Source organism: Falco biarmicus, chromosome 6 (assembly GCF_023638135.1).
Source record: "Falco biarmicus isolate bFalBia1 chromosome 6, bFalBia1.pri, whole genome shotgun sequence".
In the NCBI taxonomy this organism is placed as follows: Eukaryota; Metazoa; Chordata; class Aves; order Falconiformes; family Falconidae; genus Falco; species Falco biarmicus.
In genome coordinates, this window is record NC_079293.1 from 69,532,237 (window position 1) to 69,545,000 (window position 12,764).

A 12,764-nucleotide genomic window follows, 5' to 3' on the forward strand; every position below is an offset into this window, starting at 1 on the left:
CAGTGGACTGTGTTTATTACTTTTTATTTTTACTTTTTGTCTTAGAAAGATAGGCTTTTGCAATCACTGGCTTACTTTTAGGAATACTCATTATGACCAGGTCAATCTTTCAAAATATGATGTTTACAAAAACAGACCAGAATTTGGGCCATAGTCCAACTCCAATTGTAAGCCAAAATGTGAATGTTTTCTATGATTTGAAAGAGATTTTTCTCTTAGTTTTTTTGTGTCCATTTAAGTGCCAACATGTAAGAAATAAAAAACTGTTCACAGGTTGTTAAACCAATAATCTAAATTAACACAAATATCCCCACAGCTCTAGTTAAGTCAGTTTTATTATTAGAATTAGAATTATTCATATTATTCTTTGTAAAATTAATTAATTTGCATACATAGATTTTAATCACAGCCTCTCCCTACATTCATACTGCAGTTTATACATACATGAAAGTTGCCTAGTGCTGTGACCAGAAATTTTATAAGATCTATCTTACATACTTATAATCACCTACACGTTAAGCATATAGACCAAGGTACTAATTTAAGCTTCTCCACAGTCAGTGGGAGAAGTTCTTCAGCTTTGGAGAACATTGCCCTTCTAGGACAGTTACTTAGGGCAGTATGGAAGAACTGCTTTCTGTGCCTTTCAGTTTCTTTCCAGTGCCAATGAAAGGCAAGTAGATAACTGCTTGAGAGGAAAGCAGGTATCTACATTTGGGATGAGAACAAACCTGCCCTATATGTTTCAAAAACTATGCTAGCAAAACAAATCATCTGGAGGCGTCTGTTTTCCAGCTTTGAGACCAAAACACAGGATCTTATTATGTCTTCCTATTTCTCTCATTCACTAGTTGAGATTCTTTCACCAGCCCACCAATTTACCAATCTATTGGTAAATTTACCATTTACCAACTTACTGTTAGTACAATCCTACTCTATGCATTTTGAGAAACTTCAGGAATACAGCCTATTCCTCATTTTCCTCATTATTAATTTAGGGATGCCATGCTTTGTTTTACAATTCTTATATTTATGAAAGAATAATAAATTGCTCTTGCTACACATTTTACCTATGAAGTTAATAATATTAAAATAGAGTTTGTGTAACACAATACAGTGTAAAAAAATAAAGTATTAAAAATGACAAATAAATAGTAATGGAAGGCTTTTAATGACTTATTTCCATCACATGTCAACAAATTTTAAAATAACAAAAACAATCTCAAATCACACAATATTAAAACTGCAATATTTATCAGTTCTGGTGGTTTTGTTGTTAGATTTATTCCACTGAAAGTTAGCGATTCAACTTATCAAAGCAATTCTGTATTTCTGAAAGGAAAATTGAAGACCTGAAGATTAAGACCAAGAGTCTTAATGTTTTGGGGTAGTGTTAAGAAATTTATTTGGAGTATTTAAAAATCAAGCTCTATCTTGGAAAGAAATCCATAAATCCATTATTAGCTAAATGAGAAAGTAAAACAAATAATGGCTTCAATACTGCTTATGAGATGAGCCTTATAGTTTCCTTTCAATCCTCCTTTTATCTTTGATGACATGATTTGAAAAGACAGCCACTGAGACAGCCAAATCTTCATTATGAACAGGCTCTACAAAAAAAAAAAACAAAACACCAAAAAGCCACAAACCAAACCAAACCAAACAACAAAAAACTTAATTTCAGAAGAGACATTTCTTCTATGAGGCACCAGTGACTAGAATAGGAATTTATAACTGAAATTTCAGTGTTTCCTCTGGTAACTTCTGATTTCATGGGTAGCCAAACCCCTGACTAGAATACCATTGTTGGATTGCACATCTGTAATATGAACTATGCTCAGGGTCTCTGTACTTCAGGGACAAAAGCTGCATCAGAAATACTAAGTCTATCTATAAAATAAATTAAGGAACCAAACTGTTGATTTTGTTCAACTCAAGTAAATTCCTCAGCAGTTCAACCTGAATAAAAATGTACTTGAACTATAACTACCTGGATAAGCTTAGATAGAAGTTCTAACATCAAAGAAACTATTTTCACAGCTTCTTTTGCAGATAAGGTAAAAGAGTAAAAGAACAGCAGGGCAGCCTTCCCAACAAATCACAGAAATATTTGGTGCTAGTCTTCCCTTTTCACAGAAAGTTCCTTTAAGGTTGTGTCTTCCTTTTTCAGAAAGTGGAAATGTATGAAAGAGTACATGAAACTTCTATCAGACATGTCATATAGAAGCTTCTTAAGAGTTTTGGAAGATTCCTTGTAACTCAAGGAAGGAAAATGTTTTGTATCAAAAAATAAAAAATGAAAGACAGATAAACAGAAAGATGGTAAGAGCAACAGAAAGAGGAAGAGAACAGTTTCTATCCTACCACTGTCCTTCTGTTGCACAAGGAAGTAAGAGTTCTTCAAAAAAAGACCAAAAAAGTCAAGGCTTCAAAGGCCTTTATGATACTTGCTGTATTTTATAGCTCATTGAGGCAGAGCTGATTTCAGTTCTCAAATGCAAAGACAGACTACTCAAATACAAATATTTTCAGGTAAGCAATACTACATCCTTCGTTAATTTTCACAATGCCTAGTTTCCAGTTAGAAATAATAGTTTACTAATAGCATATATTAAAATAATACAAGCTTTCATGCTTCCCTCAAATCACAAGTCACAACAGGATTCATATATTAACTTATCTGGATTTTAGTTGCCAGTTACATTTAAACATCTATTGTGAGAGCTTTAGTCAAATCCAGTGTAAAATAACAAATTATTTATGATCATCACCATTATTATGAGTGACTGTCTTAGCTCTTAAGATGCACAAAAAGATAACCTCCCATAATTTCCTATACAATACATTGATGAGTATACTGAAAGATCACATGCCATATCCGAACAAATGACAAAATGTTAAGAAATATATTGCTTATCCTTTGCCCGATGTATTCATGGGCAGATAATCATCCGATCAGGAGACTACTCCAGTCATAAAGAACTGGCTGATCATAGCTCTATTTGCTTTGATGAGCAAGATATTATTTTTTCAGACTCTGATAGTTAAAATTATTTAGATGTACTCTGAATTTCCTAAACAAACCCTAACTCTGAAATGTATCTTTCATATAGAATGCTGTTTGCAGCTGCAGGATTCTCTATGATCTAGTTCAGTTCACTTTCTCACCTTGCTCATGATCTAAAGACAGACATAAAAAGAGAAAATCTGAAGAGAGAAAAGGAAAGTGTTCTTGCCCTGCCTCCTGAGGGAAAGCAGCAAGAGAAGAAGAGAAAGGTGATAAGGCTAGATAGCAATTAGGTTATGCATTTTTGAGGAAAAAGCCTTGCAACCAAACCTGTGATCAGAACCCAAAGTTCAGTCATTCTTTCATGACTGATCCTGTCAGCAGTGCCATTACAGGCCCTGTGGAGGTCAGAAAGTTAAGCTCACATGAGGGAAAGGAATCAAAAGGGCATACTAGTCAAGACAAAACCTACAATACATAAGGACAGCATACATTCTGGAAGTATCGGCAACTACATTGCAATTGATTTTCCCATCCTCAAACCTCCAAATCCATAGGCAACAGAACCCACTTCCCAAAGGCTGTGGTTTCCCAGTGGCTTTCACAGTTAGCAGGGTCATATAAGATTGCCCTGCGTGGGAAGCAGACACCGTCCGCTACACTCACATAAGTTCTAGCTTTCTAGCAGACAGATCAGCTTTCTTCACAACTGAAAAGTAAACATGCAAGAACAAAAAAAGGATTCTTTTTCAGCTGGATCAGAAATCTGGACTGACTCTTGCCACAGCCCTGTGACATGTAGAGACAACAGAGCTTGAGACTGAAGGCAAGAGAAGAGGTTGGACTACTCACAGTTGGACTGGCTTAAGTTGATTCCAAAGCAACAAAAGAAGAAAGCTATTGAGAGATACTACCAGAAGCAATTTGCAGTGATTAGTAGTGATTAAACTCCATCTGACTTTAAAGGAAAAAGCCCCTCCTTTTCCTGTTTTCAGTGGCAACCCTATGTATGCTCCAAAATAAAAGACAGAATGTGTTTCTCTTAATTACAAAATGATTTTTCAAGTATCTAGATTATAATATTGCTCTGTATCAGCTAATGTTTGGTAGAAATTCTTGTGTTTTGCCTGTAAAAAATCCTGACACAATTTAGGACTCAAAGTGTGGTCTGTACAATATTTGTATATCAGGCTTGACTTTAAACATTGAAAAATGTACAGTTATTGGCAATTTTTTTCCCCCTCTGGGCTCTGATTTCTGGTATCCTATAATTCTACCCAAACGGCAATTATGTCTTGCTGTATTTTACCACACCTTATACACTGAAAAAAACCACCTTTATTCAGACAAACTCTATCATGTATGTACAGTACAGATGATTAATGCATGTGCATTAATTAATGAATATTTTTGCCAGATGCGATTTTGAACAATACCAAGTGTCAGCTTCTTGCTGGTATGTTCATTTTAGCTCTACATTGCATTCACAATGAGAAATACTTAATGGAAATAGCCAGATGGGAACATAAGTTACATAAGTTACCTGAGAGTTCTGTGGGGAGATCAGCATGAAAATTTTTCCACTATGAATATTTGGGGTAAGGCAGAAACAGATATTAAGATGTTGAAAATATTAATTGATCCAAAGACAAAGAAGACTTTTCCTAATGCCAACTTTTAATTTAATTATGATGTCTCACTTTGACTTTCTTTCAAAAATAACTAGCAGGGATGCAATTCATATGTTAAATATTTAGTTCAATATTTTAATTATTGTGAATAACTAATCTTTTCACTAGAATATTATGTATATTTCTTTGAGAGGACCCTGAAAAGCATTTGTACATGTTTAATTGGTTTCTAAGAGCTGTAGCTGGAGACAGGTGTAAATGATAAATATGAATCCTATGATTTTGGAGCATAATTATTCATTAATACCACATATTACCCAACAGCTTATTAAGAGTGCTTACTATCTGGATATATGGCATAATGCAGTATAAGTCTTTGCAGAAATGAAAAGTTGTCTAGTTCTTGTGTTCATTTTATTCAGCCCATAATGGACGAACAGAGTATAAGGAAAAAGGAGTGGGGAATGGGGAAAGGGAAGGGAGAAGGCATGGGCATGGACAAAGGCAAGGGTGGAAAGGTAGTGGATTTCTACATTTTCCATCTATTTCTAGATTCATACTTCAGCACTGAGATGCAACAAGCAGCCAAACATATGCTCTTATACGCTGCAGCAACAGTAATAGCTCTGACAAGCCCGGAGAAGAGGGAAGGATCAAGACAGCATGAAATCATTTCAGTCACTTTGTCCCAGTACCTAAAGGGTTGGTTGGAATGAGGCCCTTTATGTGAATTAGTTCTGCTTTCTGCCCTCAGATTTGCAAGAAAGACAGGTCACCTCAAAGAACTTAATGGTACTAAATGTATCTGAAATTCTTCTATTTAGAATTCAAATGCACTGCTGCTCTTATACTCTGTGTTAATGCATCATCTAACCTACCTATCTCTACCTAGCTTCCTTCATCTTTTAAAGAAATAAGTAGAACTCAGTGAGGCAGAGGTGTTTTGAGGTCTCTGGACAAAGCTTGTGTCTCATTCTCACAGCCTCTGTCATTGCAGATTTAGTTCTTACAAGTCTACAGAGTGACCACAGACCTTGCTTTACAGGTTTGCAACTCTGCTGGCTTTTTTTTTTTTTTTTTTTTTTTTTGTACATTCAGTGGTTAACTGAGTAGTTGTTTCTGCAAAGAGGGAAAAATCATGGGAAAAACGAACCAATGCATTTCAACTGTATGTGTGCAAAGCAGATAGACCCAAACCATCATGATGAAAAAAAAAGAAAAGAAAAGAAAAGAAAAGAAACGAAAAGAAACGAAAAGAAACGAAATGAAAAGAAACAAAACGAAACGAAATGAAACGAAACGAAAAGAAAAGAAAAGAAAAGAAAAGAAAAGAAAAGAAAAGAAAAGATTATATAGTATTTATATGCAATTCCCTTTTTAATCAAAAGTGCCATGTGTTTTTATGCATAAGAACAAGTCTGTATTTGTTACATTCAAATGCAACTTATCTATAAAGTGAAATAATTTTAAAGAAAACTCAACATGTATTTGTGGTATCTGCTACCAATTATTTTTTAAGCATTATCCAGATCAGCACACGGAGGCTGGGACCCAAAAAATTGTTTTCCATTAGTCACTGTTAGTCAGTGGATATTTGAGAACCTCAGAAATGGTGTTTCTTTCACCTTTCACTTGGAACAATTCAACCACGTAATTGACATGCACTTCTAAACTTCAGAATGCTTTATTTGCAGCATTCAGATAAAGGTTCTGTGTGAGTATATGTTCATATCCTTGTACTTGCATACTTATTTGCTGAACAGATAGATGTCATTTGTCTGTTACAATGTTCAGACCCAGGTTTGAAAAACCCATTGCAGTTATACTGGCTTTATGCACGCCAATGCCACCACCGCTCATAATAAATGAATGGCATTCATATCCTTATTCATGCTGCTATTCTTTCATTTACATCAGGGGATTTGTCATTTGTACTTCAAGTGCACGCGGTGGGAGCATTCCCCTACAACTCCTTCTTTCAGCCTTAAAGGACTATTTCTAAGATTTTGCAATGTATGTGTAGAGCTTCATGCTATTTCCTTTAACAATAGGCTGAGAATTTGGAAGAGGAAGATAGACACTAAGCACTGAATTGTTGGCACCAAAAATTTCCTGAGGGAGGTGGTAATAAAAAAGCAGGGGATGGGGGTGGGGGTGGGAACAGGACAACAGGGGACTAAAAAGGTCAGCAGCTTGGATTTTTGTGGTGAAAAAGTAGTGAGGGGAGAAATGGAAGAAATTGTTGAAAAGTAGAGCTGGAGTATAAAAATGAGTCCTAAGGAAGAAAAGGAAAGAAATTGGAAATGTAAATGATAAATAGACTAGCCTATCAGATAATTCTAAGGTGTGTGTCAGCTTTCCTGAATTAGTCCCCTATCTGCCTTTTACCAAGTGAACTTGAAAAAGATACATTCCCTTTTAGTGCTTCAGCTTTGTTATCAACAAAACAAGGGTATAAAATATACTACTCTCACAGCGAGCTTAATTCATGATACAGAAGTAATGACACTAATATACTGCTATTAAAGAATGAAAAATTACTTTGTTTTTTACTATTTTGTATGCAAATGTCTAGTAACCATAACTGAGAAAAATTCACTGGGCACGGTACTGTACAAAAACAGGAGAAAAAAAATTCTGACATTGAAAGATACAGATATGAAAAATTATGAGAAAACCAGAAATACACAACACCTTCACAAAAAGGAAAAAACATTGTAGATCACATTTAAGAATATGTGCTGTAGTAGTTTCTTTGTGTGTGAGGATGAAGAAATGTGGTACAAATAGAAACAGGGTACAATTAACATTGTTCTCAATTTCAGAGCTGTCATTCAGCAAGAAAACAGACATTGAGATTTTAGGAAACAGACTGAGAGACCACAGAAATCAGAGGCAATGGAAAAAATAAATGCTTTTTATCTTATTCCAAACAGCAAGGAATACAAGCTTCTGAAACCTGAAAACTATCAATAGTCATAAAAGCAGCCAAGAGAAAGGAAGAGAATTTCATAACTAAGAAAAACTCCACAATATGAGAAACACCAAAACACTTACCAGGAGTGGAAACTACAAGCCTAGCAGCAGATACGGATTAGAATTTACTTTCATGTTTCTTTCCTTCTGATTCTTGAATAATAGTAAGGTTTTCTTTGTTGTTTCCAATGAAATGGCCCACCAGATCCATCTGACATGTAACAGACTCATAAAATTACTTCCTTTCCATGCTGAGACTAGATAAGTAGATTTTAAGAGAAGACAGCATTGAAAATTTCCTTCACTTTCTGGCTTCTAAAAGGATTTGTAATGGCATGTTTCTCAAACCATGAGAAGGTATACAATGACCTGGAGGGCCTGATAACCTGCTGAAGACAACATTTTCGTTTTTTATCAAAGCTATTTTACAGGGATGTTTGACTCACAAGGGTAGCAGCATTTTCAATATATATCCTTTGTTCTCTCCAAGATTTTAAGTTTAGCAGGTTTTAATCCAACAGTCAGTTTGTCTGATTCCCATTTAGGTTCTCCTTCAAAAAACATTCCTTTTCTGTTTGAGTACCACACAGCTTTGGCCAGGTTCCAAAGTTTTTTTAAGAAAGCATTCAATGGACCGCTATGTAGATAATAGATGCAGAAATTACTGTCAGTCTCACGGGTAGCTACCGAGCCTCATTGTGATTGGAACTAATAACTACTACCAAGATATGATAATTTCATTTAACATTAGAAAACCATCTGGTGCCTTCAGTTCTTGTTGTAATGTAATGCCACTGTTTTACTCAATGCACTCTCATGAGAATGAGACAAAATAGCTAAGGAAAAGCATACACACAGATGATAAATTTGTCCTCTCAGTAATCTTTGTGCAATGCCCACACCCCACACTGACACCCTGAACTCATACTTTCATAGATATTTGAAGTAGGAGGGGACTACTAAAATCTAATCTGAGTTCCTGTGTAACAAAGGCTATGTATTTCATTGAGTAGACATGTTATTAAAAGTGTAACATGTTTGGGCTATGCTGTATCTATTTTTCTTACAGTGGCCACATGATGGATGCATTCAGCTGACTCCTAGATAAGTTGTACCACTGGTTTATTAATCTCACTTGTAAAAATATGCACCTTATTTCTAGTCTGTTTTTGCCTAACTTCAGCTTTGAAACACTGGGTATCATTATGACTTTTTCTGCTAGATTAAACAGTCATCTGCTGCCAAAGTCTCATTCCATTAAGGCACTTACAGGCCATGATCAAGTCACCTCTCAACCTTCTCTTCAGCAGATTGAACAAACCAATGTTCTATAGCCTCTAACTGCAATGCTTTTTTCCAGACCCACAGTCATTCATTCACCTTTAATGAACTCTTTCCAATTTTAAACATATTTTTGAAGTGTGGTCACCAGAACAGGACACAATAGTGCAGTGTTACTTTATGCTTGATATTCACTTGTCTATGTATCAGAGAATATAATATATATCATATAAAACCCTCCTTTAACTTACTGATAAAAACAGGAAGTATTCTGAAGGAATTAAAAATGTATTTATCCTGGTTATTTAAACACAATGCAGAAAATGTACACAACCCTTGCCTTTTCTATACTATCTTACTTTTCTGTACTATCTATATCTAGTTAATGTCACTTCTGGCACTTAAGATACTTTTCTGAGAGTTTTTGTCTTCCTCTATCGGTTTCCTGGTTTTAAGTGCTTTTTATATTATTCTTTAGTAGTAGTATCAATCAGCTGTTCTACTCTAGTAGTATGTTTTAAGGTAATTCCATTTACAGTCCTACTTTAAAATATTTTCTTACATTTTCATTTTCTTCATTTAAGGAAGTTACATTCCTGAAGCAATTTGCTTATACAAAATAGAAATATATTTTGAAAACACACAAATACAGATATAGTATGTTGACCAGAACAGCAGCACTCTGTTTTCTGATAAATTGGCATCATTAGGTGAAGACACCTAATTTTACCAGAAAGTATACTATAACAGATAGTCTGTGTACAAATGTTTTGCTTTATCTTTCATGGAGTATATATTTAATTCCATTGTATTCCTTACATAGGTAGCTCTAGTGAATAGTATTTACACCAAGAATACTTGAACATCTACCTGGAAGTTACTTCAGGAAGTTACTGAATGAACCAAATGAGATTGTATAGTTTCCATTTATTTTTCATTTTCAGCATGATTTTCACTTATTGGCTGAACTACAACTACAGTTGCAGTGACTTCTAATGCTTAAGTTTGGATTCATTTCATTAGGTAAATAATACAAATTAATTTACATACTACTAGATAAGATAGTAAACATCAGAAAAATATTTGGAAACATTTGATTGCTAGCTGGAACAGAAATTCTTAACTATCACTGCATTTTCATGTGTACAAAACACTTACTAACCATGATTGGTTTGCATATAAAACCCAGAAAATATGTTTGTTCAAAAGAATAAACATTAATTTGCCCTAATCAGCTTAAAATAAAGAAATCCTGTGTATTGTTCTGATTTCTTCTTTTTATTCATAGTGAAGGAGAACTCATTAATGTACTACAAAACTATACCAAACTATGTGAACTGACACCATAACTCTGTTGTGCATAAGTCTAAGTTATTTCAACCGCAAACAAAAATCTTCTATGCAGGATGTGCAATTGCTGTTTCAATAAAGTAAGCTCTCTCTAATTCCTGGATAAAATAAACTAGATAAACACAAAATATATCTAGATAAATAGAAACAGAAGAAGAAAGAGAGCAGAAAGAAAGAATTGTGCAGAAAAGGGAGCAGTATATTAATATGCAGAGGGCAAAAACATCCAGAGAAAGAGAAATTGTCTCTGTGCACTTAAAAACCCCACAGATTATGCACATACAAAAAAGGAAAAAGAGTGAATAACAGAGAAAATTAAGGGTGCAGGGAAGGAAAACTAAAAGTTAATACATAGAGAAAAGTGCTTCTGGAAACCAGAAGGAAAGACACTGCTAATTTAAAGTTGCTTTCTAATATTTTAGAGTCCACAGTTTGAATCTGAATCAGAAAAAGTTCAAAATTTTCTGCCAGCCAAAAATGAAATTAAAGCCCTGTAGTGTTTTCTGGTAACACAGGAAATAACTTGTGCTACCTCTTTATGTCCTGAGAGGTGAATCGACTCTTTTAAGAACTGCAGACTTTAAGCTATGTTGTTTCTTTTAACTGCTTCACGTACTTTCTGACATCAAGAGACCTCTAGTTGATTAGTTACATCTATTAACTTCATCAGCTATGTTTCCAACAGGCATCCCGGGGAAAATACTCAGAACCTTCGCAATGTATGCTATAAGTTAAACAGCCTAAAACATTCCAAGATATTGATTTGATTTTTATTTCCAAGCAGAAGCTGAAAGCCCTAAAATTATTTTTAAAAATTAAAACTCTGTGTACACTTTGATTGGCTGTAATGTTAAAAGATTAAATACTCATTATTTAGCCTTAATACCTAAATAAATTTTGTAGACTCTTAATCAAATGAGAGGAGCTGAGCACACATTCTTCAATTTCTGCACCAGTTTACAAGTTACCTTGGACCTCAGTTTGTCTAATTGCAAATGCCAATTAGACAGACACTGCAAAGCTTTAGGTGACAGCATAATAACTCATAAAACCAGAATATACTAGCTAAAAGTCTACAAAATGTACCAAAGATCAGACAAATATTTTAAACACCTCTCGCTTTGGGAGATCCAAGACACTTCTGCGCTATCAAACACAAAGAGATATAGAAGAAACCATTCTTTCTCCCCTTCATGCATATTTCTCACTAATTTAAGCCCACTTAAATGCTTGATGAAGCTAAAGATTTCTAATTCAGCAGCATATTTCACTGTATTTCAAATTGAACTATCTTGATAACAGGTTAAAAGGAACAGAAAAGCAGGAAGAATCTGAGATTTTTATATGGACCTCGAGTTTCATTCAAAAGTTTCTGAAAAAATAAAAAGTCCAAAAGGTTTTTCTCAGTCCAGCCACTAATATTCTTAGTGTAGTCCCGCTGCTTGAACAAAGACTACAATGAAGTACAATGCTATTGAACTGATAACATAACTCTAATCTGACAAAACTCATTCTTATACATGGCTATAGGACAACCGTCTGAGCAAATTGCTCAAGTTTCTTCACCTACTTCACTGCTAGGAATTTAATTCTTTAAGTGAAAATCATCAGAGAAATTACCTGTTGTTACCCATGAGAGATTTTGCATTGACATCTTTACTGCCTTGCATATCCTCAAAAAAGTGATTTTTAGTTGCTTTTGACAGCAGTGGGAATCATACATGTTGCTTCTCAACAAGGTGCACAAATTTTCCCCCCACGATTGGGATATAGCATCTTTTCAAACAGAATATAAATCTTACCTTGAAGAAAGTCATGGTTGCTCCATCTTCAACTGCTCCATACTCTATCTTTGTCTGCTTGGCCAAATCATCAGCAGAATCAATAGGGGATTCCATACGTTCCACTGTCAGAAAGGCGGCTAGGTTAGCAGTGTACGAAGAAATGATGATAAGTGTGAAAAACCACCAAATGCCTCCCACTATCCTGGTGGAGAGGGCTTTGGGCATGAGCTCAGAACCTAACGAAAACCAGGGGAGAAAGGTGAAACCAATGCACAGAAAACAATCAATAAGCGTTCAGCACTTTTTGCCACAGTGGGGAGACGGAATCACTGTGCAAAAAAATCTTTAAGCTACAGGCTTACGTGTACTGCTTTTACAAACACACAAAACTGAAATGAAAAATAAGAACTGATTACACTTATAAAGACATCTTTCTGGAGCTGTGGGAATTAGAAGATAGTAATGGGAGATTCAGTGATCAGCGTGTCTTTAAAATTTATAAATATATTTATGTATATACATCAATGTGAAAAACGAGTTACTTGAATTGGCTTTCCACAAAAAATCCTGGCTGGAGTAAGACTCTAAGTATAATAGTAATATTGAAACACTTCTACAGTTCTCTATCTTCAAGGCACTAAATAAATATTTAAATATTTTGTAAAAGCTCATGAGTCAAAAATAAACTCTTGAAGAAATAAACAGATATGAAATAAAGTATTTCATATCTGAAAT

General features: G+C 34.7%; 1 protein-coding gene across 1 annotated transcript in view; it reads right to left on the minus strand.

Moving 5' to 3' along the window:
* Window positions 1-12,764, minus strand: part of GRIK2 (glutamate ionotropic receptor kainate type subunit 2) — a 415,167-nt gene that overhangs the window by 84,583 nt on the left and 317,820 nt on the right. Inside the window, exon 14 of the mRNA XM_056344643.1 lies at window positions 12,048-12,265. Within this exon, the coding sequence (XP_056200618.1) occupies window positions 12,048-12,265 (218 nt within the window). The remainder of the gene's footprint in view (window positions 1-12,047; window positions 12,266-12,764) is intronic.